This window comes from Erpetoichthys calabaricus, chromosome 11 (assembly GCF_900747795.2).
Source record: "Erpetoichthys calabaricus chromosome 11, fErpCal1.3, whole genome shotgun sequence".
NCBI lineage: Eukaryota > Metazoa > Chordata > Cladistia > Polypteriformes > Polypteridae > Erpetoichthys > Erpetoichthys calabaricus.
The window spans coordinates 81,134,179-81,159,191 of record NC_041404.2 but is presented as its reverse complement, the minus strand read 5'-3'; the positions used below and the strand labels follow the sequence as shown (position 1 = coordinate 81,159,191).

The 25,013-nt window shown below is 38.1% G+C and overlaps 1 protein-coding gene across 3 annotated transcripts in view; it reads right to left on the bottom strand.

Moving 5' to 3' along the window:
• The window catches only part of si:dkey-32e23.4 (dynamin-1-like protein), a 31,861-nt gene extending 13,601 nt beyond the window's left edge, over positions 1 to 18,260 (bottom strand). For 2 of the 3 annotated variants that reach the window (XR_007936296.1, XM_028813453.2), the window contains exons 1-12: positions 18,045 to 18,260; positions 17,125 to 17,238; positions 16,355 to 16,508; positions 15,504 to 15,542; positions 13,353 to 13,399; positions 11,667 to 11,738; positions 8,566 to 8,652; positions 8,258 to 8,420; positions 7,950 to 8,070; positions 7,388 to 7,726; positions 7,137 to 7,257; positions 6,889 to 7,044 (exon numbers count right to left, since the gene is read on the bottom strand). Coding sequence is in view for 2 of the 3 variants with exons in the window: in XM_028813453.2 (XP_028669286.1) it covers positions 6,889 to 7,044; positions 7,137 to 7,257; positions 7,388 to 7,726; positions 7,950 to 8,070; positions 8,258 to 8,420; positions 8,566 to 8,652; positions 11,667 to 11,738; positions 13,353 to 13,399; positions 15,504 to 15,542; positions 16,355 to 16,508; positions 17,125 to 17,226 (1,401 nt within the window). In the remaining variant the exon portion in view is untranslated. The remainder of the gene's footprint in view (positions 1 to 6,888; positions 7,045 to 7,136; positions 7,258 to 7,387; positions 7,727 to 7,949; positions 8,071 to 8,257; positions 8,421 to 8,565; positions 8,653 to 11,666; positions 11,739 to 13,352; positions 13,400 to 15,503; positions 15,543 to 16,354; positions 16,509 to 17,124; positions 17,239 to 18,044) is intronic. The other variant, XM_028813454.2, reaches the window with a different exon arrangement.
• Positions 18,261 to 25,013: the final 6,753 nt, after the last annotated feature.

Genomic DNA, 25,013 nt, shown 5'->3' with positions numbered 1-25,013 from the left:
AACCAAGGACAATTTTGTAGATGCTGGTTAACATACATCAAACAACAACAGACCATGGTCTGCAACCTGTGACTTCTAGGTTACTCATCATAATCCTAAAGTATGGTAGTTCGTTGAACAGGTCTATTTAAACACAAAAGGTTCCATAAAACCAAGGTTGCAAAATAAGGGGGTGCCAAGGTGTCTGGAGTTCCAAAGTAACCATTTGGATTTCCATAAAAGCTTTAAAATCAAAATTGTGGATGTGTCAGTGAAAATCAATTTTAAAAAGCATTTTATCTATACTAATAAAAGGCAAAGCCCTCACTGACTCACTCACTCACTCACTCACTGACTGACTGACTCACTCATCACTAATTCTCCAACTTCCCGTGTAGGTGGAAGGCTGAAATTTGGCAGGCTCATTCCTTACAGCTTACTTACAAAAGTTAGGCAGGTTTCATTTCGAAATTCAAAGCGTAATGGTCATAACTGGAACATATTTTTTGTCCATACACTGTAATGGAGGAGGCGGAGTCACGTATCGCGTCATCACGCCTCCTACGTAATCACGTGAACTAAAAACAAGGAAGAGATTTACAGCACGAGTCGCACGCGGGAACGAAGGTAAATGACGTTAATTTTTGACTGTCTTTTAATACTGTGTAAGCATACATATTAACACATGTGCAATTAAACGTGTGCATTTACGGGGTGATTTCTCAGGCTTAAAAGCTCACCTTTTATCAAACGCGGGAACAAAGGTAACTGACGTTGTTCACTGTCTTTTAATACTGTGTAACCATACATATTAACACATGTCCAATTAAACGTGTGCATTTACGGGGTGATTTCTCAGGCTTAAAAGCTCGCCTTTTACTAAAAAGGTAAATGCAAAACTATTTTCAATCAGTTTATTGAAACGCTCCCGTTAAGGATTGCAATAACATATTCGCGAGATAAAAGAACGAAGTAGGGGGAAATGGAGGAACAGCCGCAAACAGCGAAGAGCAAAAAATTAATTAAACAATTGAGAACGGAGCGAGTTAAGCATACAAGCATGTTCATAAGGGAAACAAACCACGGTGTAAAACGTAAGTTTAAATAAAGTTTATAGAAACGCTCCCGCTGCGGATTGCAATAACATTCGCGAGATAAAAGTTTAATGAGAAGACACGAGGTATTAACGAACCACACGCCGTGGCGCAACGTTAGGGGCAACAGTTTCAACCATTCTATGATCTGCTTCTCGCAACTGAAAGACGGCACATGGCGGATGTTAGCCGACTTGCTGACCGCAACGTTAGGGGCTTCAAGTATGGCGCTGACGCCACATCTCAGTGCCAACACTTTGCAGACTGTACTTAAAAGACACGCCCTCCTCACTGGACAGTTAAAAACACCAATCAAACTAACGATGACATCAAGTATTACCCAATCAAAAGTAGGAAAGGAGGCATCTTCATAAAATGCGTGTGGGATGATTTGCATGAGACGCTGCTTTAAAAAAGAAATGATTACAAAAATACGGGATAAATCCCGTCCAGTATTGATTCAAAACGGGACGCGCAATTTCATTGTCAAACGCGGCACGATTCCGTATTTTAAAGGACGGGTGGCAACCCTACAGTGCCAGGTAACCACCCATACAATCAGATTGTGATTCAGACTAGGAATGCAATGAATGTAATTACCCCGATCTACATACAAGGCGAAAGTCTTGCAACATTCAAAGATGATGGTTTGGGATAATTAGTACTTATTAAGTACACCATGGAACATAAAAGAGCTTATGAAGCCTTGAACCGAAAAAAGCAACATCTCAGAGATCGTACAAAAAAAAAAGGAGGTAATGTCGTTTTACTCGCTGTAGATTTTAGTGAAACATTACCAGTTATTCCACGAGGGAGACCAGCAGATGAACTCAACGCTTCTTTAAAATCCATGCTTCTCACACGGTCGGTTATATGTCGCGTGTTCTCGGGTAGGTACACCAAAAAATGTATACATTTAAGCATGTAATGGGCAAAGAAAAAATGAGGTATACCCGAAGGCACTGCAGTAGTACTCAATGTAACTTTACTTCTTAAATGTTAATGTTTTACTGTTTAATAATTTATACGCTTCTTATATATTGTTCAAATTCTTTTATCAAAATACCAGTGACAGCGCAATGCACGATAACATGGAGTGAATACACCATACGCATCTGCCCACGGCCGCCCTGGTGTGCGCAGATAGGAGTTGATTCTAAAATAAAATAAACATAAAAAGAGTAATACAATCATCACCCATAAAGCGGATAGCAGACGTGACGTATTATATGTGTACCACATTTCAAGTCAATAGGTGAAACAGTTTGCAAGCTACAGGTGATTTAAATATCCTGGACAGACCAACGAAAAGCCACGGTAGCAAATTATACAAGAAGATTTTACTGTTTAATTATTTATATTTATATGAAATGTGCTTCTTATATATTACTTCATATTCTCATATGATAATGATGTTAATGTTGTTTATATTGATTTCTATGTTATTGTAAGTGCATCTATGTGTGTATATGTATGTATGTATGTATGTATGTGTGTATATATATATATATATATATATATATATATATATATATATATATATATATACACACATATATTTTTTATATATATATATATATATGTATATATAATATATCTGTATATGTGTGTATATGTGTGTGTATATGTGTATATGTATATATATATGACAGCAACACTCATAACAATGACAACACAATTACATTGACAATCATGTTACGTTATTTTTAAAATGTTTCCTTTACTTTTTCATAACCTCTTTAACACACTACTTCTCCGCTGCGAAGCGCGGGTATTTTGCTAGTGGTTTTATAAACTACTTAGTGCCCTTTACTGAGTTTGTGAGAAAGTAGTGTAGCAGCCAGCTTTTCACAGGCTTGCGGGAAGACAGTTATCTGTGAACACTTCACAAGCTAAAGCGGTGGTTACATTACACAACTTCTAGTTGTAGGGTATGTCAGACTTGCCCACCACACAGTTGCTGATCTCATCACTGGGCCATGTCAATTAAATGGCTGAAAATCGCTGGGCAGGTCTAGTTTACCATCTCTGATGACTTTTTAGCACAGCTGAGCTCACTCCCTTTTTTGACAGCCAACTGTATGCCTCTGATGGAGCCAGCGTTGTACAAAGGGTAACAACTACGCCAAGATTAGCTCCAATCTCCTCCCTTCTTTTCCCCATTTTGTTGTGGTACATAAAACATCAGACAGAAAAGCTTCTCTTCTGTTTGCAAGGTCAAAAATGTCCGCATTACAATATAAATTGTACTTCTGCATGAGTATTCATTGGTTGTCAGTTCTCATGTAGACGGAGCCTGCGCTATGACTAAAGACAAAAATTAAACCTGTTTGATTTTATCAGAGCAAGTTGAAGAATAGCACGCCTGCCTCTAACTTGTTAAGATTATGTAAATGAAGGCTATAACTGAAAAATCACTGGAAAAGTCATGTAATGTGACATACCCTTAAGTAGGGCTAAATGCTTAATTACCAGAAGTCCTTCTAGCCTTAAAGGGAAACATGCCCTTTGACAAGCCTCAAAAGTTTTCAAGAAAGAGAGCAGAGACTTTTAGAGAAGCGGCATAAACATGAGCCCCGCACCGCCATTAGCGAGTGACTTAGTCTCAATGATGCTGAAGAATACAATGGTGGATAGCAGAATATGACAGCAGAGTTTGCAAATTCTCCCTAGGTGAGATGAATTTTCCTCCAAATGCTAATTATGTTAACTGGTGATCTCAAATTGGTTGTGGGTTAGTGTGAGGGTAAGTTTGAGTATGTGTGTGAATGGGTACTACAATGGAATGACACCCTTCCAATGTTGTTTTCTCTCTTAAGCCCAGCACTCATTAGATTGACTTTTGACTTAAGACCCACCTCTTCCCCATCATTCATTGGTCAAGAGTCCATGAGTTTATGTATACGCTAATTATTTAGAAGATATTTAGTTAATGATATTTTAGCAAAAAATATGAATAAGATAACAGACATGTGGATTAATGAGTATTCCTTTAATGCAGATGATATCAAGATCATAGCAGCAACTGTACTGTTTTTTTTTTGTTGTTGTTGTTGTTGTTTTTTTCTTTGTTCCCTCATAAAAGCTTCATGGTATACCTGAAGAAGCAGTATGGAAACAGAAGTAAAAAGAATAGCAGGGAAGCCAATATATGTTTTCTATTGAATAAAAAGAAGTTATACACAGTCCTGTCCTCAATTTTTGGCACCCCTGGTAGAGATGAATAAAATAGGATAAACAAAAAATCTTAAGCTCTCACTGAAAAAAAGTGACAGATATCCAACCATTACTTTAAGCAAATTTGAGAAATTCCTGTGAACAAAGTGTAACTGAAGATTTTATATTACATTAAATTAAGCAGATTTTGTAGAAAATTTCCAGCAGTAATCAATGATTTCCTGTTTCACTACAGTATAAATATGAGGTGACAGAAGGACCAAGTGTCCTTATTCATTTACATGGGAAAGATAAGAGCACACAAAATTCACATGAGAGAAATGTGGGTCCACATGGACCTCATATTACTATTACTTCCATTTGACAATAACCTGGGGCCTCATGTATAACGCCGTGCGTAGAACTCACACTATAACATGGCATAAGCACAAAAGCAGAAATGTTCGTATGCACAAAAAAATCCAGATGCATAAATCTGTTTGAACGCCAACTTCCACGTTCTTCCGCTACATAAATCCTGGTCAGTGTGAAAAGTAACGCACGTGCACACGCCTGCTGTCTCGCCCCAACTCCTCCCAGAATTATGCCTCTTTGAATATGCAAATCAATATAAATAGCCCTTAAGCTCAGCCTTCTGTGAAAAGACAATGGCAAAAGCACGAGGGAAAATAGAAGAATTTCAGGGAATACCAAGTGGAGGCAAGGAAAAACGTACTATTTGTTGGTTTAAACAGTGGTATAAACAACAAAAGGAAGTTGATCAAGTGACAGAGTGTGTCGGAGAAACTCAAAAGCTCAAGTTCACAAAGTCGCACAGTGCCCGAAATAAAAAAAGAAGAGGTCACATATCAAAGTTGCCGTGAAAAGGCGAGTTGTAGCCCACCGTCTGAGTGTCATAAGAAAGCTTATTAGGGTACAGAGAAAAAAAAAAAAAAAAAAGGCACACAGTGGGGAAAAATAAGCACGAAATGTCAAATTTAATCTCGAAATTTCCACTTTAATCACGTAGTTTATTTTGTCATTAAAGAGAACATCACAAACTTCATCTTAAAATCGTTTAATTTACTAGTTTCTCAAATCCCATCGTAACTAAAATAGCACATTAAATGCTTTGTTTTGTATTTGATCGTCCATGTGCTGTGTGTGTGTGAATCACTACGTGCTTCCGGGTTTTCTCTTCCTCCGACAGGACACAGAATCCATTATATTCATAGTATTACAGCTCTCTGAATAATTAAAATACTGAGATGTATACGTGATATCATTTTCATGATGACAGGAGTTAAAGCATGTTATTAAACATGGGAACACGGTAGCGCAGTGATTGTTCATGTCTCACGCAAGATGCTTGCTGCGCCATGTGCGACCATTGATGAAATACTTTATTGTAGCAGTACTGTCTCTTTCAAACATACTAACCCCCAATTCCTGTCCTTACTTGTCTTTGTCCAAATACCCAGTCGCCACACAATCAGCTCTGTAATAGACGTTTAGCCATCTGTAAACTTAGAACTCCGATTCTTCAAAACTTTTAAGGAACATTGAAATATCTTCGTAGTATGTGTTTAATTATTCTATCCATCTATCCTTCCAGTGTCGCGTCAGCACCAGCAAGAATACAGCTCGAGGTAGGAACAATCCGTGAACTAGCTAGCGCTGCAGCACCGTGTCCTCACGTGTTTAATTATTAATATAGATTATTTAAATGAAGTTAGAAGTTTTTCTGTATAAAAGAATAAACATTTTGCTGCATTTCATCTTAAAAATGATATCGTCATCATATGTAAATATGCGCTTTATAAGGTAGCTCAGATTGAGGAATATTACAACTGTAGTGCAAGTTTACAGTGAGGCAATTGTACTTATAAGTACAAACAGTTCTACAAGGAGCACTTGATGGGCAGATTGAGTGCGTTTATAGTTCTTGGGACGAAACTGTTTCTGAACCGCGAGGTCCATACAGGAAAGGCTTTGAAGTGTTTGCCGTGTGACAGCAGTTCAAATAGGCAGCATGGCTGAGGCACCTTGTGCTTTATGCTGTATACCGATAATTCTCTTTCTGATCAGCTGCTGTAGATCTGTGATTCCCCACTCAGATATAGTGATATAAATACTCTGAGTGGTGCAGTGAGAGTAATATGGAAAAAGATGATCCGCTGTGTCCATATGTTAAATATTAAAATCAGCCAAAACATATTTCTGGAAAGATTTAATATTCTCAAGCCCATTTTTCAAATTCATGGTGGCGGCAGGCCACATGGCATGAATCAGCCCTGTATGGTATAAAACTCCACCACAATGCCCACCATGAACAAACTCACACATGGCAATCTAGTATCATGAATCAATGTTATATGCAAAAATACTGATAATGTGGGAGAAAAATGTGTGTACATTCTCCACACAGGCAATAATAAAGCCTTGGTATTAAAACCCAGAATGTTCTATCCATGAGGAAGATGCCTTAACCACTTGCCATTGTGCTGCCATCTAAAAGACATTTCTAATAATTTCCTAGGTAGAATTTTAGATAAATATAGTTCATACATTTCAACTAAGCAGTACATACTTATTTAAACTCCACCTACTTTATTTATTCTTTTTCTGTACCCATAAGACACATGTGGGTCATTTCTACCTGGGTGTTATAAGTTGTACAGTGCTGAATAATCCTCTGCAGTTCCTCATGCACCAGTTCCACACAGCGCAGGCTTGGCTCCTCCAGACGTTTTATCTGTCTCTTCACCAGAAGTTCAAAAGATACTTCTGGAACAAACAATGCTGGCCTGGGACCCTGACAAGTAAAAGTGACATATTTCAGTGCACATTATAAAAAGTAAGCAAGTGTTCATCTGGACTTCCATAGCCTGCATCTCTTAACAATACCGTTGCATTCCTGATTGCAGTCAAGATGTCAAGCATTGTAAGTCCACTAAGTGGGTCAATGGACTCCAGTGTTCTACCAAATGTTTCATGAAATATATAACAGATTCTAGCACCTCCGCACCTGTTGAAGGAGAAGATTACAATAAATAGGCAAACTTAACTTAGTTAAACCAGAGTTAAGTAAGGCTATAACTTTGGATGAATAGTACTAAAGACTAGGAAACTAATGCAATTTAAAAATAAATACTCACAGTTCAGATGTCTCAATATTTTTGGCTGTGCCTTCAATGGTATTGCAGTACTCCGTAGCAAATTTGGTAATAATCTGTAGCAGAGTAGCATTAGGATCTTCCACCGGTTCCCCATAACTGTTCAGTACACTCTGATATTGTGCAGTAAGCACATTTACTCGAGTTTTTAACTCAGGTAGGCAGTCTCGAATGTGGTGCATAAGCAATCGATTAAGTGTCTTTGCTAAATATTTAGTGCCATTGCGATTGGCCAAAGATGGGTATTTTCTTTGCAAAAACGCCTGTTCATCTTGTGTTGCTTCTACTATGCTCTTTCTGATATTGATATCATGTTGGCTTCTACAGAAAAAACAGCAAAATAATACATAAGGCAAGTCAGAACTAAAAAAAGAAAAATTGTTTGCAGTACGTTCTGAAGTCAAAAATCTCTGTTACATTTGGAACTCAAATACTACTAATTACTATTTTGAGATACATGGGCTCATATTAGAATTACTCATAACTGAGCTACTGGAGAACTCAAAAGGTATATATCATAAACAATCGTCTCCAACTGACTGACCTGTTGACAACTCCAATGATGCCAAGTTTCACAGGAATGACACGGCCCATTAAAACATCCATGGCATCAGTCCCAGCATCCATCAAATCCAACTTTGTTACTACTGCTAGTGTCCGACGACCTGGTGGTATAGAAGTAAAAAGGCTGTAATTTTTGTTCACTTGCAGGTCACAAAGACATTAAGTATCAACACTTTTACTATGATCCCTCTACAATATGATGTAAGGCATCTGTTTGTTTCTATCACTCACTAAAAGAGGATTACACGACAGAAAATCCTTAATACTGCCAAATTAAGGCAATCTCACCATCTGGGTCAACATCACGGGCCAATTTTAGCGCCTCAGATGTAGCCATGTCTGTGTTTGCCGCAGTAACAGCTAGAATAATACAATTTGGGTTTCCTATGTATGCCAAGATCATTTCCCTTATTTGGACCTCAATGTCTTGTGGCTGATCACCTACGGGCACCTGAAAATATCAATATCAAAACAGTTATCATGGATCTGACAATTATCACAATGAAAATAACTTTTCAACATCTTCAATTAACACTCAAAACATTATTTCAACGCTCTTCTGTCAAGTCACAACAGCTATAACTATATTGCGCTACCTTGGTGATGCCTGGTAGATCCACTAATGTAAGATTCAGTACATGTGGAGAATAGATCTTTAGATGTATTGGCTCTGGACTAATCCCCTAAAGGAAAGAAAGATGCAAATTCAAGTTATAAGAACAAACCAATTCTTCATATACAAGTGCCCATAATGACACTATAAACACCTGCCCATCTTCCTACTTCAAAGCCTTCAGATTTGGGCTAGGCAATTCTCTGTATATTTGAGCCTGAGTAAAAGATTTAAAATAAACTAGAATAGGCCAGTTTCAGACTCGTGACCAACTCCCCCCCAACCCCATGTTATCTATCATATTGTTTCATAAACACTTTCACTTAATTATAATACATTTACAATCTCTCCCCTAATGCACACACTTTTTCAGTTATTTCAGGTATTGGTTAAATAACTCACAGATAATTTAATGACTCGTAATTAAACCCTAATATTCTTCACACATGTTCTTTAACTGTATATATTTTTACATGTGTCTTGCAGTCTTTTAATATATTAAATAATGTTCTGAAACTCAACTAATCCAATTCAGGGTCATGGGAGACTAGACACCAACATATTTATCATTAATTCAAAGTCATTGTTTTAGGGAATCTAATGGAGTTTTCTTGCTGGGAATATCAGTTATTCTTTTTAAATCTCTTCCAAGTTATACAACATTAAGAGATATTAGTGGTCACACAATGAACACAATATAAATTGAATTAAAATAAAGCAAAAAAAATTTAAATTAACCAGCTCCTGTGCACTAAAGTAATGGCAGCAGTAAGGGCCTTTCTGCATTTCAAAGAGAAGTATAAGTCACATTATTAAATTCTACACTAGCAGACGGAGATCTAGTGCCAGCCATCTGTTTAAAATAAGGGTGGTAAAATTAACAAGACTGACATTACATTAAAAATAAAAAAAAGAACAAAAGCAAACAGCCTCTAGGAGACTGCAAGTGAAAGTGACCTAGAAACCCACCAGGTCTGGGGGTGACACCAGCTTTAATTAGTCGACCTGTTTGATGGCTTGCCAGATTAGACAAGTGGGAATTATTTTACAGAGTGAAAAATTGTGTTTTGGTTTCTTTCATAAGCTGATACTTGTGAAATATGAAGTAAACATTTTAGAAGACGACAAAATTAAAAAGTAAAATATCCGTCTGCATTTCTCTTGCTGTTTATCTTTATGGTAAGGTAGCGTTTGGCTAGAAGGTGTAACATGAGATTGGGTCTGTCCTTAACAGAGCCTCCCATCATTCTTTCATGAGGTTAGCAACGTACTTGCAGCATGAGCTGTAAATAATCAAATACTTTACTCCTTGCCTTCCTGCACTCTGTATGTATCAGCCACTAAAAATCAGGTTAACATTTGAAAACCCTCTGAGTTGTTTATTTTACTTAAGGTATTTTATTTAACTTCAATGTTAATAAGATGGAGTAAACGTCTGGAAAAGGCTGCATGCAAGTGCATTTCTTTAAGGTCTGCCACGTGTGCTTAGTTGTTCCAGCAGAGGCAACTGAATTGTGTTTAATACGCTTAATGTTTTAATACACTTAGTGCCTGTGTGCTGTATCACCCCCCGCCCCCCCCCCCCCCTTAATACGAAGTAAGACAAGGTTAAGCTTCCCTCTTTGGCAAGATGCTATCCTAAAATCATGCATCATATTAATAAACAGATCATGAAAGTTATACAGATTAGCAGTCAAATGTTACTTATGTGTTTTTTTTTGTATTTATTACAAAATGCAGAAAACAATTTAAAGCAGTATTAAGTTACCTTCAAATTTATAAATGAACACTCATGTTTCCATTCACAAAAAACAAGTGCGGTTTATGATTACACGTTTATATATTAACATTCTACAGTGTACACTGAAAGGACATTTCCTCGTAAACAATTTGGCAGCTCTGCCTAGTAAAATAAAAAGATGTTTATAGTACTGCTGGCATTTCATTGGCAAAATATTGCTTGTTGCATAAATGTTAAATCAGATCTACCTGGGTTTTCCTCAGGGTAGTCCAGTGATCCTTGCTCATTCCTAAACACTTGTTGTTGTTTATGTTAATTTGTGGCCCCATGTTAGTATCAGTGGACCATGCAATGGGCTGGTCAGAGTTGCACCCAGTACTGCAGAGATAGGTTCTGTAAGTTTTAACATAAAACCTGCACCCTCACCAAAAGTTCTATGGTTTGAGAGAGAAGTAGGATAAAATGTATGTGGAGTTTCACTGAGGGAATGGAAGAGGAGTATAAAAATAAAATTGCTGTGGAGCTGGTAAATTGTGTGGTATGTACATGCATAAACACATTTCTCTATCAATTTACTTTCAAAACCACTTAATCCTGTTCAAGAATAGGAGCTGGAGCCGATTCTATCGGTATGAAATGAAAGGCAAATAATCAACCCATGACAGAGTGTACTCACACAGATATATTCTGGCTGGGACAATTTAAAGTCAACAATTAACCTAACACATAAACTTTGGAAATATAGGAAATAATCAAGGCGCTTGGAGGAAAATCCATGCATACATTGGGAGAATATACAAACTCAATACAAAGTGTAACCAGGCCAGGACTGGAATAAATATCATTTGTGTGTATGTACGCATATATAAATAAAAAAATAGCAATTTTTTCTAGATTATTTTGTGGCTTAGCCAAAGGCATTCCAATCAAATGGTCAACCTTAACTGAACAGGACTAGGCTTTGCATTCCTTGGAAATTCTCAGAGGAATTTGCAAACAGTTTATAATCTGTCCCTTAATGTGATTATTACTAGACTACTCTAAATAGGGCAAGGAGGTCCTATTCACAGTCAAGGCTTTTGTTACAAGCAAAAACTGAAAACAGATACAACAGATACAAATGTCAAAGAGAAAAAAAAATGGTTTTATTCATTACTAATATTTGCTTAAAAAGCAGGATTAATGAAAGAATAGTGTCTCCAGGGTTAGAAAATGCTAAATTAAATTATTTACCAAGCAATTATGGAATATTTTCTTCAATGACAGAATATGCCTCTTACAGATGCAAAGATTTACATAGTTAAGGAAAACTACCTACTCAGTTAACAAAAAACTTGATTTACCTTATTGTTTCCTGTTGTTCGCTCAGTCTCACTCTCAATTTCTTGTTGGATTTCATCAAAATCTGTAAAAATCTAAAATGGCACATTATTAATTTGCTTGCTTTGCTTTCAAAAAAACATTCTTGTTAAATTTTTTGTGAGTGGACTGCAAACTCTACATTTTGTACAGTATTTAAAAAACACTGGAAAACTTACTGAAATAACAAAGAAAAAGAATTAATGTGATAGAAATATTCAAAGTAATCTTAATTAAACGAACCATTTTAATTTAGTCTTGCATAACAAAATTTTGTTGTGTCTTGAGTTTGTAGATTTCATTGTTGGGGACACACACACACACACACACACACAACAACCACAAGGCTTTTGTTCAGGTGTGTAAAGATAGCAGAGTAATTTGAAAGACACACACACATCACAATAAAACAAGTTCTGCAAGTTGCAGTATGGAAAGAATCCAGCAATGCTTGTAACCTAGAGATGTTCCATAAAACACATTTACAAAACTATGAACTGACTCTAGAAGATAAACAAACAATTTCTTATTGCACACAAATGATACTATAATGATTGATTTAATACGGTTTCCCTGCTTTCCATATCTGTCTGAAAAACTATAGCAAGTACCACTGAAAAATATTGAATTGAACGGCTTTACTGAAGCATTTCTCTTAGTAGGCATGTGTATAATTTAGTGGCTTCTGATGTACAGATGATGCAACTTCAAGAAAAGAATTTTGATGTTTTATACTGGAAATATTAAAACACCTGACAAAACTGCAGGTCTCTAATTACTTTCAAGTTGTCACATGTAGGACTTTTTAAATGTACATATTCTGCCCGTTCTCCTGTCACTGTCAGTTCATACCTAAACCATAATCCTTCTATGTACTGATTACTTTTAACCTTTTATCCAGTACAGGGTTTTTTTTGTTTGGGGGGGGGGGGTTAGAGACAATTCTGGCAGAGGTGGGGGTAAGCTTGCATTGCACACAAACCCACTCTTCCACTAGGCCAATTCAGTGATGCCAGTTAACTTTAAGTAACATCTTCAATTAACATATTCAAAAGTGTTGAAGGGGGAAACTGTGATATCCAAAACTACACTAACAAGCTAAGCTGCAGGATAAACAAAAACAGAAATGCACAGCAAAATACAGCAAACATCATAGATTAACCGACTGCCCTGCACCTCACCTATTCAATATATCATGTCACAAGTTAATAAGTTTTGAATGGGTTTGACCTTCTTTTAACTTGATCCAGTAACAATACATACAGCAACATATACAATTTAAAACCAGAATGTGGGTCCCAAATACAAAAGGCCTATAGCTGCTTGTCTATCCAAGGTATGTTTATATCAAGAGAGTGTCATTTATTGGAGGATTTCTCAAAATGTACAATGTTATTCTGCCAGTTTTTTCTTCTTCGGTATGCTAGTAGAAGCTGGCATATTTTTAAAAGCAGCTACTCATCATTATGTTTTCACACTTATGTTATGACACACTTTAGCTCCAAAGCCAATTCATAAATTAACCAATTTGGAATTTTACTAAATTCAAAACTATGGATAGGGCCACTGCAAAGGTATACGAACGACAAGCATGAACAGGATCAAACAGACAAAGTTATCAGAAAAGAAAAATATTGTCCTTTCTTTAAAACATGCAGCAGATTCAATACCTTATTCTTACAGTGAAGAAAAGTACCCCATTGCTCTGCCTTTATTCCTGATAAAAGAAAAAAAAAGTAATTAATACTCACATCAGATTTAATTTACATATATTCTATAGCTAAAAATACACAAAAACAAATCTGTATTTGTATTTTATAAGCATTCTTGGTGCTGTGTGACTACAAAACAAGAACACTGCATGAAGATACATGAGGAAAAAATGTAATGCGTTATATGTATTGTAAGAAGTTGCTAGGGTTCAACAGACATGACTGTAGTAGAGTTCAATGAAATAATCAGGCAAACACCATTTACTGAGTGATAAGCCTACACAGGCAAATGGAGACCTCATTTGTAACCCAGTGTCAGTGAATAGGTAGCTCAAGTTTGCCTTGGAGATATAAACACCTTAAATGTGAATTCTTTAAGAGCACCAATGCGACTGGGAGGGTACAAAAGATGGCTTGAAAGCTAAACTTTCTCTCCCAAAGGTCTAGACTGCGACACGGAACAACACCCTCCTAGCCTCTACTGCACATAAGTCAAACTACAGACCTGGAGGGCCGCAGTGGCTGCAGGTTTTCATTCTAACTCTTTTCCTAATCAGTGACCAACTTTCACTGATAATTAAATTTCTTTTCCCTTCATTTTCATAGCCCTGTTTTTAAAGAGTCAGTCCTCTGAATTGATTTGTTTCTTCATTAAATGACAGCAAAACAGAAATGAGATGTGAAATGAGCCAAAAGATGACCAGCTAAATTGGGGCTTCAAACTCAAATCAATTCCACTCCAACCAGTTTATTAATGAGAAGCCAATTCTTGGGTTAATTAAACTCGTTATTTAATTCCACAGCTTGTTGCTGCTCTCATTCTGCCACAGCAGACATTTCCAAAACTGTTGATTTTCTGTTTTTTCTAAGAACACCGTCAAAATGTTTTGGTGACCTGAGCAGATCAGCCTTACCAAGACCTTTGCTTTTCTTTATTTCCACATATTGTGTGATGGGCACAGGTTAGCTGTTCATGTGGCAGCTTGTTTTGTGTCTCATTATTGTTTGGCTGCTAATTAAGGAAAAAGAAACAACTTAGAGGCCTGAATCAAGTTAATTAAAACTAAGGCAAAAGAAGTTAATTAGCAGCAACAAGTGGTCACTAATGAAGAAAATGGTAAGAATGAAAACCTGCAGCCACTGAGGCCCTCCAGGACCGGAATTCGACACCCCTGCTCTACTGCATACTGTTGAGGATAGGCATTAGAGGTGTATATGCACCAGAGGCCACCAGGGGGTGCTGTCTTAAGATGACCTCATGATTTCCAAAGCACAGCTTTGCGCCAAGCTGGGGTTTAAATGATTTGTCCTACAGCTAACAGGGTCTGCAGCTCAGAAACATATTGTTGTGAATGCTCTCTGGGTAGGAAGGAAGAATAAACAAGTGTTAAAAGCAAAAGAGAACACTTGGTTTTGCGAAATTCTGGAAACTGACTGATATATTGTGAAAATAGGCAGACAAGCCCCTCCCAAATTTCAGTCACCAGACACAAAAAGGCTTCATTTTCTTCTTTATTTCTATTGATATTGTACATTATTAATTTACTGGAATCAATAAAGCCATTACTGATGTATATAGGTCAAGTTCTTTGGTCCTTTATGTCCAGACTGGTAGGTCCACAGGAGGGCACGCTGTTATGCTTTTAAAAATAGTGGTGCCCGAACACAAAAGTAAATTCCTGGAATTTGATTCCAAAATGAAGCAGTGTGGAAAAAGCTCTTATTTACGTTGCTAATGGGCAGATGTCTTATGGCAAGTCAATTGGATAATGCGTTTACTTTATTAAATTAGGGTATAGACTATTTAAAGATTCAAGAGCGTGCTGTGGATCTGTTTCAGTCACATCAGGAACTAAAGAAAAGTCACAGAGCACCAGTCCAGTTTACAATGGAAGACAAACCATTGTAGTGATACTTGATGAGGGGATGAAAACTATGCTATGAAATTCAGCAACACATACATAACAGACATACGTGCAGTGATGTACCAACCAGAGACAAAACACACATGCAGCACAGCGTCCTTGTGATATATGCAAGCAGAAATACACTTAGAAGCAAGTGCTGCGCCAAAAATAGAATAATATGTTCTAGAACAGTGTGATAGACCTGGGTGGCAGTTGATTGTATTTTGCTTTGCCCCTCTTTCTAAAAATAAAAGAGAGAGAGAGGGAAACAGAGGGAAAGAACACAAGAAATATTTATCTGTTAGAAAGATAAAGACACATAAACACTTTACATATGAAGAAAATGCCTAAATTCAGCCTATTGCCAGAGCACAGCGGGGCACTGCAGATTGCAGGCAAAGGCAAAATACATCCCACTTACAGCGCCACAAATCACACTACTTCAGATGTCTTAAAGCATACGGTAAACCTTACTGATTCACATATCTCAGATGTATTTAACATTTACATTTTAAACTAGGACCATATCTGTGAACATCATGGTTAGCTACAGAATAGTTATGTATCCCAGTGGTCTTTACTGGGCAAATCCGAGGAGGTTGAATATTCTCCCATCTCTTGTACTTCTCATTCTCTACTGTTAAAGACCAAGACCTTCTAATGAGTTCAATTACTGAAAAATGAAATTATTTTGGTTACTTGGCCATTATGGTTGTAATTTCCTGGGTTGCACTATGGTTAAATTTTTACCACTTAATAAATGGCAGAAGAGAGTCACTGTCAGTGGATCAAGAAGCCTGTTCATTTCTAACATGCTGCCACTGGCATGAAACCATTGTCTGTATAAGCAATTGTGTGTAAACCCATGTTGCCTTTCATATTACATGAGGCATAATGCAAAGTATTGCGGTCTTTACTACCATACCATGTCCTTCATTACTATAATGGTCATAACAGGATAGCACAATCAAATGTAGCCATCATAAAGAGGAATTTTCCATAGCCAATCAGTATAAATGAATGTGTACAGCAGTCTCAGATACACAATCTTACCATTGTCACCAGCGGCCAATGCTTGCTTTCGATCCTCAGGTGACCCTACATGAATCAGCTGCAGTACCAGTGGGCGACGTGTTACAATGCCTGATCCACGAGGCAGAAAGTCCTGCCCAACAATACTCTCTAGTACTGAACTCTTCCCACTGCTCTGAAATATGAAATACTTATGTTATTTAAAAAAAAAGCCCAAGCCATAAATCGAACACAGTTATGACACATTTTTAGCTCCAAAACCAATTAATAAAAGAAGGAGAGAATAACTGACCTGTGATCATATTGGGATTTTAGTGAATTCAAACTATGGATATACAGCTGCAATGGTGGACTAAACCACAAGCATGATGAGGATCAAACAGACACACAAAGTGTTATCTGTACGTATTTTATTCAACTTGTGGTCACAGCCAATCCCATACGTGCAAGGCTGGAACCCACCTTAGGAGGGACACCAGTGCCAGGGCACTCTCAGTCACATACCTACCATCACCCACACCAAATCAAATTAGAATCTCCAGTTACCAGTGAACTGTGGGAGGCCAACCAGAGAAGCCAGAGGGAAAAAATCCACACAGACAACAAGGCCCAGGATTTAAACTCCATCTCCGCAAGCTATGAGGCAAGGGCATTTGCAATGAATTACTGTCCCACCCCACAGACATAACACCACCATTATGTTCCAACCTGATAGATATCTTCAAATTGTTTACTAGTGTAAACTAGGCAAAAAAATTGATGGAAAAATGCAAAGGAAACGTTTCACTTACCTGGGATCCCACAACCACAATCTGCGGAAGTTGAATAACTTCAGCACCAACTGTCAGGAAGATTTCCTGCAGCTTGTTGATGACCGGGATAAGGGCATCCATTTCTGCAGACACCTGAAGATACAAGGCCAGCTGTCAGCATGTTGAATTTGCATTCTGTCAGGATGACAGCCTTAAAAGTTAACAACAGATCAACAGCTCTGCCTTTTCAGCATAAAAAAATAGCTTTGTGTTATTATCATATTTCATCTTTAATGCAAGACTCAATATATAGACACAACGTGTCAATGCTGTATATTTTTAACCTCAATTATTCTTTGAATGTGGGGGTCATCAAAATAAAAAACATAATTTTGATTGGGTCGGTGGGCCCGCTCAACCACCTCACTAAAAATCATTTGAGTTTGAGGATCCCTCGGATATACCGTTAAAATTGGACACTTCGACATTGTATATGTAGCCACGAGACAAGATGCAGAAGTGGGTGTTGGTGGAGACGCGTGCTTGACAGAAGCCGGTGTCTCTTGAGCAATAATAGCCAGTGAAGGAAATCCGTGAGAAGATGATACAGTGGGAAATCCGTCAGTGTGTAACCATAGTAATCAATACCAATCTACAGGCACGAGTGCTTTGATGAAAATCGTGACTACTTATCTTTACGAGATCGTATCACCCGAACTATAAGGCCGCAGACAGCGACTGTGACAAGCCAAGGCAAAACCAAAATTCAGCCGACCCCCGGCAGATTAGACAGCGCCCATTGTACAGCTTGCTACAAAAATCAAAGGCAGGGGGCGCAGTTGAAGAAAATAAAGCATGAGCCTTCAGACCCATTATCATACACACTAGCGAGATGAGATATACTTGGAATTTCGAGTACACTGCTTCAATCGCTCGCCGTTTTCGCCGGTGGTATTTACCTGTCAATCTGCCCTAATGCCACCCGAGGCCACAGGTAACCTTTACACGACCTTCTTCTCCGGCTCGTTGTACTTCAATAGCCTGCCATCCAAGCGACTAAATGAATAAATCCAATATCTATGTGACTGCGCGTTTTAACAGTATAGGAAAATCCAAGAGTCCTATTTCGCCCTGTACCGTCTCCTTCACACCAGGAAACGAGTGCTACCCATTCTCTGTGCATTGATTGGCAACCTTGAAAACCAGGTCCCTCCTTCTGAATGATTATTGGTTTCCTTCTGTAAATGGTAGCCATCGATTGGCAAGACATCAAAGATGGAGTTCCGCGAACCTATCCGCTCTAGCCTTTCTATTACCGGAGAGCTTTGTGATTGGTGTAGAAAGTCTTTCAAAACGAGCCACCGCATATCCATTTCTGTAATCTGATTGGATATGAAGAGCACGGAGATGTTCCCAAAAAAACTTTATTAACACTCATGTAATCGTATTTTGTAGTTTATGGAGCTTTTGAAATAAACGAATGAGATGGTTTGTTCGCTGAGTTCATAGCCTGTTTTTCATGACATTGTATAATTTTAAAGAAGCTTATTGCCAGTGTTGAAAGTTTTAACAATCAAATTTTGCTCGGCAAAAATTCTGCGGATGAATTGTAAAATACTGATTAGCGTCGTAGCTTTATAGTTCCAAGGACCTGTACTGTATTCAGCTGGTAGTACGAAATTCCAGGCCAGGGCGCCTAATTGTTATGTGGGTGATTCAGAATGACTCCAGCAATAGATCTTTAATTTTAAAAATGATTTAGAAAACTTACTACTAATTTTTCAAACTTTCTTCTGCTACATTTAATGAGTAACAAAAAAATCTAAGAATCATTTTATTAATAACCAAAGGTCACCACAGTCGTTCTTTATTTTTTGAAACGTGTTTGCAATACCTGTGTGTATATTAACTATAATTGCTTGGATTAACGTTGTGTATATAAAGGAGATGAAGATGCTACTGATCAGGCAAAGATCATTTGTATTGTCACTAGTCAGACAGATAACCACAGTAATATTTACAAAATATTTGTATGGCTTTTCTGCTGAATGTCCAGAATAGCATGGTATGCTAGATTGCAAAATAGACAGACCTGACATAATATTACAAAAATATTACAATTGATTTTAGAAAAAAAAAAAACTTCACCCATAAGAAATATATTCAAACACCAGGAAGAAGAGGTTGTTAAAAGTTACAAATGTCTTGGGACAACCACAGACTCATATCTGACATTTAATCAAAATACAGGACCTGTCTGCGAAAAGAAACAATAATACTTGTACTGTCTTGGGCAGCGGTGTCTTTTTAACCTATAGTCTAACATTACATCTATCCATCCATCCATCCATCCATCCATTGTCCAACCCGCTGAATCCCAACAGGGTCACGGGAGTCTGCTGGAGCCAATCCCAGCCAACACAGGGCACAAGGCAGGGAACCAATCCTGGGCAGGGTGCCAACCCACCGCAGGACACACACAAACACACCCACACACCAAGCACACACTAGGGCCAATTTAGAATCGCCAATCCACCTAACCTGCATGTCTTTGGATTGTGGGAGGAAACCGGAGCGCCCGGAGGAAACCCACGCAGACACGGGGAGAACATGCAAACTCCACGCAGGGATTACATCTATTTTTTTTTTATAAATATTAAGTTCATTTTAACTTACTTTGACTGAATTGAAAATCTTAATGCCAGCCTCAAAAAATAATAGAACTACAGTATTAAAAATGAACAGTAGAATAACAAAGGCCCATCATTTAAAGCAGCAATGGGCCTGCATCCTGGCCAGGATAAATGCTGTCCCCCTGAAAGGCAGGCATATGGTGGGAGTCTGCTCCCATGTGTTCCCTCAGTATACTAGGTGGCAGCATCCTTCATGAGTAGCTCCCATTTGGAAACCCACAGTGGTGCATGGAAATTGTAGTATTAAAGGGGCAGCCCTGTTGGGGTCATGGGTGCCAGGAGCAGGATGATTGCTTTATAACCATGTCCAGCCATGTTGGAATGAAAATTCTTTCCAATGAGGACCTGTGTAAACTTTATTTACCTTGACATAATACATTATTGCTATATCTCAGTTAGAGTTTCTCCCCTTCCCTGGGTTCAAAGTCTTGTCTGATGTCTTTTTTGTTCATTTTTGAGTTGTTGAGGTATGTTAATGTTCCTTTTGTTTATTGTCTGCTTTGTTTTATATGCTTGCGTTATGTTCCATGTGTTTTGTGGGCTGTCCCCCAAGAAGCAGAGCTACCTGCCATTCACCACAAGGAAGTGCCCTTCACCTTATAAATCCGGAGGGTCTCCCACAGTTCCTGGTAGTTCATTCTGAATGCGCTAGAGAGTTGGTGAGTGTTACTTGTGTCTTTGCTACTCTGATTCTTTAGATTTTGGTCCATTTTGCTCTGTTTTTTGACTTTGCCTTTGGTTGCATATTGGGACTTGTTTACTTTGGATTGGCCTTGTAGCCAAGTCCTTTGTGCCTAATGTGCTCTACAGTGCTTCATGTGCTTACTTTTTATGATAATAAATATTATATTTTATATGGGTTCTACTGTATTGTGAACATTTTTGTATCTAACCGCTTTTTTTGATGGAATCCCATGGTCCCCCCCCCCCCCCCCAAGGGGTAAGTGCTTTTGAGATTTGTGCTTTAGGACTCACAAATATAACAGTCACCACTCAACTACATATCTTTTTTTTTTTTTTTATTTTATGTATTAATTTTATTGTAATCATTCCATACAAATAGATCAATTTATAACAAAAAAAAATTGAAGACAAATCAAACCCTACCCCTGAGAAGGAGAGCTTAGCCAAAGGAGAATTGCTTAGGGCTGTTTAATAAGGCAACAATAAACAAAAGAAAGGAAGAAATATATACTGTATAGGTAAATAAAAAATGGAGAAGGGAAGTAAATGCGGTAATAGTTATTTCTCTTATTCTAAAATAGTATTGATTAGATCCTGCCAGGTTTTAAAAAAATTCTATACAGATCCTCTAACTGAGAATCTGATTTTTTCCAATTTCAAATAATATAAAACATCGGTTTCCCACTGACTTATCAGAGGAGAGTTAGGATTCTTCCAATTTAACAAAATAAGTCTGCGTGCCAAAAGTGTAGTGAATGCAATCACCGTTTGCTTGTCCTTCACCACTTCAAGTCCATCTGGAAGAACACTAAACACAGCTATTAATGGGTTAGGAGGGATTGTGACCCCAAGGCTGTCTGAAAGGCACTTAAAAATTTTGGTCCAAAATGATGTTAGTCTGGTGCAGGCCCAGAACATGTGACCCAGTGAGGCAGGAGCTTGGTTGCAGCGTTCGCAGGTTGGATCTTGCCCTGGAAACATTTTGGACAGTTTTAAGCGAGACAGATGAGCTCGATATATAATTTTTAGTTGAATAATTCTCTGCTTTGCTACCTTCCACTCCTTTTCTGATATATTGATTAAGAGATCTTCTTCCCAATGACCTCTTGGGTCTTTGAAAGGTAGGGACTCTAATAAGATTTTCTATAATGCGGAAATGGTGTTTAATTCCTCGAAATTGAGCAGTATTTTTTCCAGCATGGTGGAGGGTATGAGGTGAGGAAAACTCTAATTTGAAGATAGTGAAGGAAATGTGTAGCTGGGAGGTTGAATTTTAAACGTAATTGTTCAAAAGATGCAAATATGTTGTCTATATAAAGATCTCTGAGCATTTTAATCCCAAAACTTTTCCAGGTATTAAAAACTGGATATGTTTGCGTGGGTTGAAAGAGGTGGTTCTCTTGCAGAGGTGCCACGGAAAAAAGATTTTCCATCTTAAAATGCTTTCTAAGTTGGTTCCATATTCTGAGTGAGTAAAGCACAATTGGGTTATTAGTATATTTGCGATAACTTGCATTTATTGGAGCGCAGAGCAGGGAGTATAAAGAAGTACTACAGGATTTTACTTCTATTGTGGACCAAGCCTGTGTAAGTTCATTTTTTTGTGTCCAGGTTTTTATGGCTTGTATGTTTGCTGCCCGGTAATAAAACTGAAAATTAGGTATAGCCATGGCACCTTCTGCCTGAGGTCTTTGTAGGGTCGCTCTTTGGATACGTGGGTGTTTTCAGTTCCAAATGAATGAAGTTATTGTTGAATCTAATTGCTTAAAAAACGATTTATTGATATATATTGGAATGTTTTGAAATAAAAAAAGAAGTTTAGGAAGGATATTAATCTTAACAACGTTAATTCTTCCGGCTAGAGTGAGATGAAGAGTTGACCATCTATGCAAGTCTTGCTTAATTTTTTCCATACAGACGGCAAAATTTTGTTGATAAAGAGCTTTATGTTTACTTGTGATATTTACCCCTAGGTATTTAAACTGATCTGCTATGGTAAAAGGTAGGGTGTCCAATCTAATATTATATGCTTGTGAATTCACTGGAAAGAGTATACTTTTATTCAGATTAACACTCAACTACATATCTAAGGCCAACTTTTTAATTATCGCATTTATTTTTGAACGATTTACTAACCTGTTTTTGTGTCCATAAGGGAAACTGTAATTAGCGTAGTGATGATAAAGCTGTTTTAGTACATCAGCCAGTCCCATTTCTTTTTCTGTTGTAGTCATCTATTCCTGTAAACTGTGAACATAATCTGAGAATAATAACCCTTTCCTTTTGAAAATAAAGGGCGGTTTTAATGAATAAAAATATTTCATAGTAAAATATTAACCTTTAAAGAAATACAATAAAGGTTCAGGAATTTCAAGCATCCATCCATCCATCCATCCATTGTCCAACCCGCTGAATCCGGGAATTTCAAGCAGCACTCTATAATTCTGCTCTATAGAATGATGCTTTGAGATCTTACTGAATAGTACTTTGTTTTCTATTGTAATTATATTATGAACTGGTGACCTGTCCTGTGTTTTTTCCTGTCTCGATCCATATTGTGCCAAGATAGGCACCTTCCCCTGCTACATCAATACAAGTAGGCATGGTACCCCAAATGTGGCATGCACTGTACAGAAATATTTGAGATTAAAGTCAGAATTTTCAGTTTCTTCATATCAAATTTTTATTAACATAAAATGTTGACAAAAATACAAAGTCAAGTGATGTCAAGTTGGGGAGCATACACTGGTACAGTGCTTTGCCGCACCCACTACATGACGAAATAACTCGGGATCCCAGTTGACAACCCCCCAGCAAGACACGCCCACCCTCCAGAACTGACCCTCTATCTGCCACAGCCAGGTGTTACGTGGGCAACTCCTTGGCCTGGTCCAGCCACTCAAGTCCCCAACAATGTGGATCTTACAAGCTGGATCACCCTCAGGGAAACGCGCCACATGACCGTAGTGCTATAACTGGCACTCCCTCACAATGCAGGTAATGTGCCTCATTTGTGATTCCATGAGCAACTGCTCATTCGACACAAAGTCAAACCAACGATTCCCAAGGATTTTCCGAAGAGACACAGTACCAAAGGAGTCCAGTCTTCATCTCAGGTCACTGGATAGTGTCCATGTCTCACAACCATATAGCAAGACAGGAAGTACCAGAACTCTAAAGACTTGGACCTTCGTCCTTTTGCATAGACATCAGGAGCGCCACACACCCCTTTCCAGCAACCTCATGACCCCCCATGCTCTCGCAATCCATCTCCTGACTTGATAGGAAGAGTCACCAGAGACATGAATGTCACTGCCAAGGTAAGTAAACCTCTCAACAAGGTCGACACTCTCTCCACAAGCAGACACACTGCTGATGGCTGTGCCCAAGAGGTCATTAAAGGCCTGGATCTTGGTTTGTATCCAGGACATTCGCAAGCCCAGACACTCAGACTCCTTGCTCAGTTTCTCAAGTGCCCATATCAGAACCTCCATTGACTCTGCGAAGATCACAGCAAAGTCAAGATCCGTGAATCTTTCTTCACCAACAGATGCCCCACAGCTGCTGGACCCCACGACCTTGCTCAACACCCAATCCATATAAGCATTGAGCAGAGTAGGAACAAGAACACAACCCTGACGAACCCCAGAATCAACTGGGAAAAACACAGAGGTTCTGCCTTCACTTTGCACAGCATTCACTGTACCAGTGTACTGGCTGGCCATGATATCCAGTAACCTCAAGGGGATTCCACAAACCCTCAGGATGTCCTACAGGGAAGCTCGATCAACTGAGTCGAACGCTTTACGAAAATCGACAAAGGCTGCAAAGGAACTCTGCCGATATTCGTGTTCATGCTCCATGAGAACCCTCGGTGCCAGGATGCAGTCGATGGTAGACTTCTTAGGCGTAAAACAAGACAGTTATGGTCACTGATAGGTGAGCAAGTGATCAAAGCAAGTCAAACTAATTCAAACAATCAGAATTTTACATGTTAAGAATGATCTGCTTTGCTAACAGAGAGCTAGAAATGTTTGTTCTCAACTTCTACAAAGCAGGGAAAGGATTTAAAAGGTATAATATTTAAGGAACACTTACACTTGCAAGACATCTAAAGACACCAGTGGGGGATAGTAGGCCATGTGTATAGCTGGTAAACCTGAAATTCATTCTGAGAGGACTATTGCTTAAGGAAGATATACAGAGGACGATCACTGATCCAGTCATAACTTTTTCTGTCCTAATGTGTTCTTGGAGCACTAATTTATGGCAGCCTTGATAAGAGGGTGAATGCTTTGAAATATACAAAAAAGTAACAGTCATATTTTCCTTAAATTTTACAGTAGCACAGCGTGAGGTTATCAATACAAAGGTTTTGTGATCATATTATAAATGAAATGCAAATCTAATTCAATTTGCACATGTACTTTAGCAGGATATTAAGAAGAATGGAGTATATAAATGATATGAAATAACAAGGTATTACTTTTTAAAGAGATAGATTTTGCATATGTAACTCTACAAGAAAGTACATAAAAGAGACAATCAGCA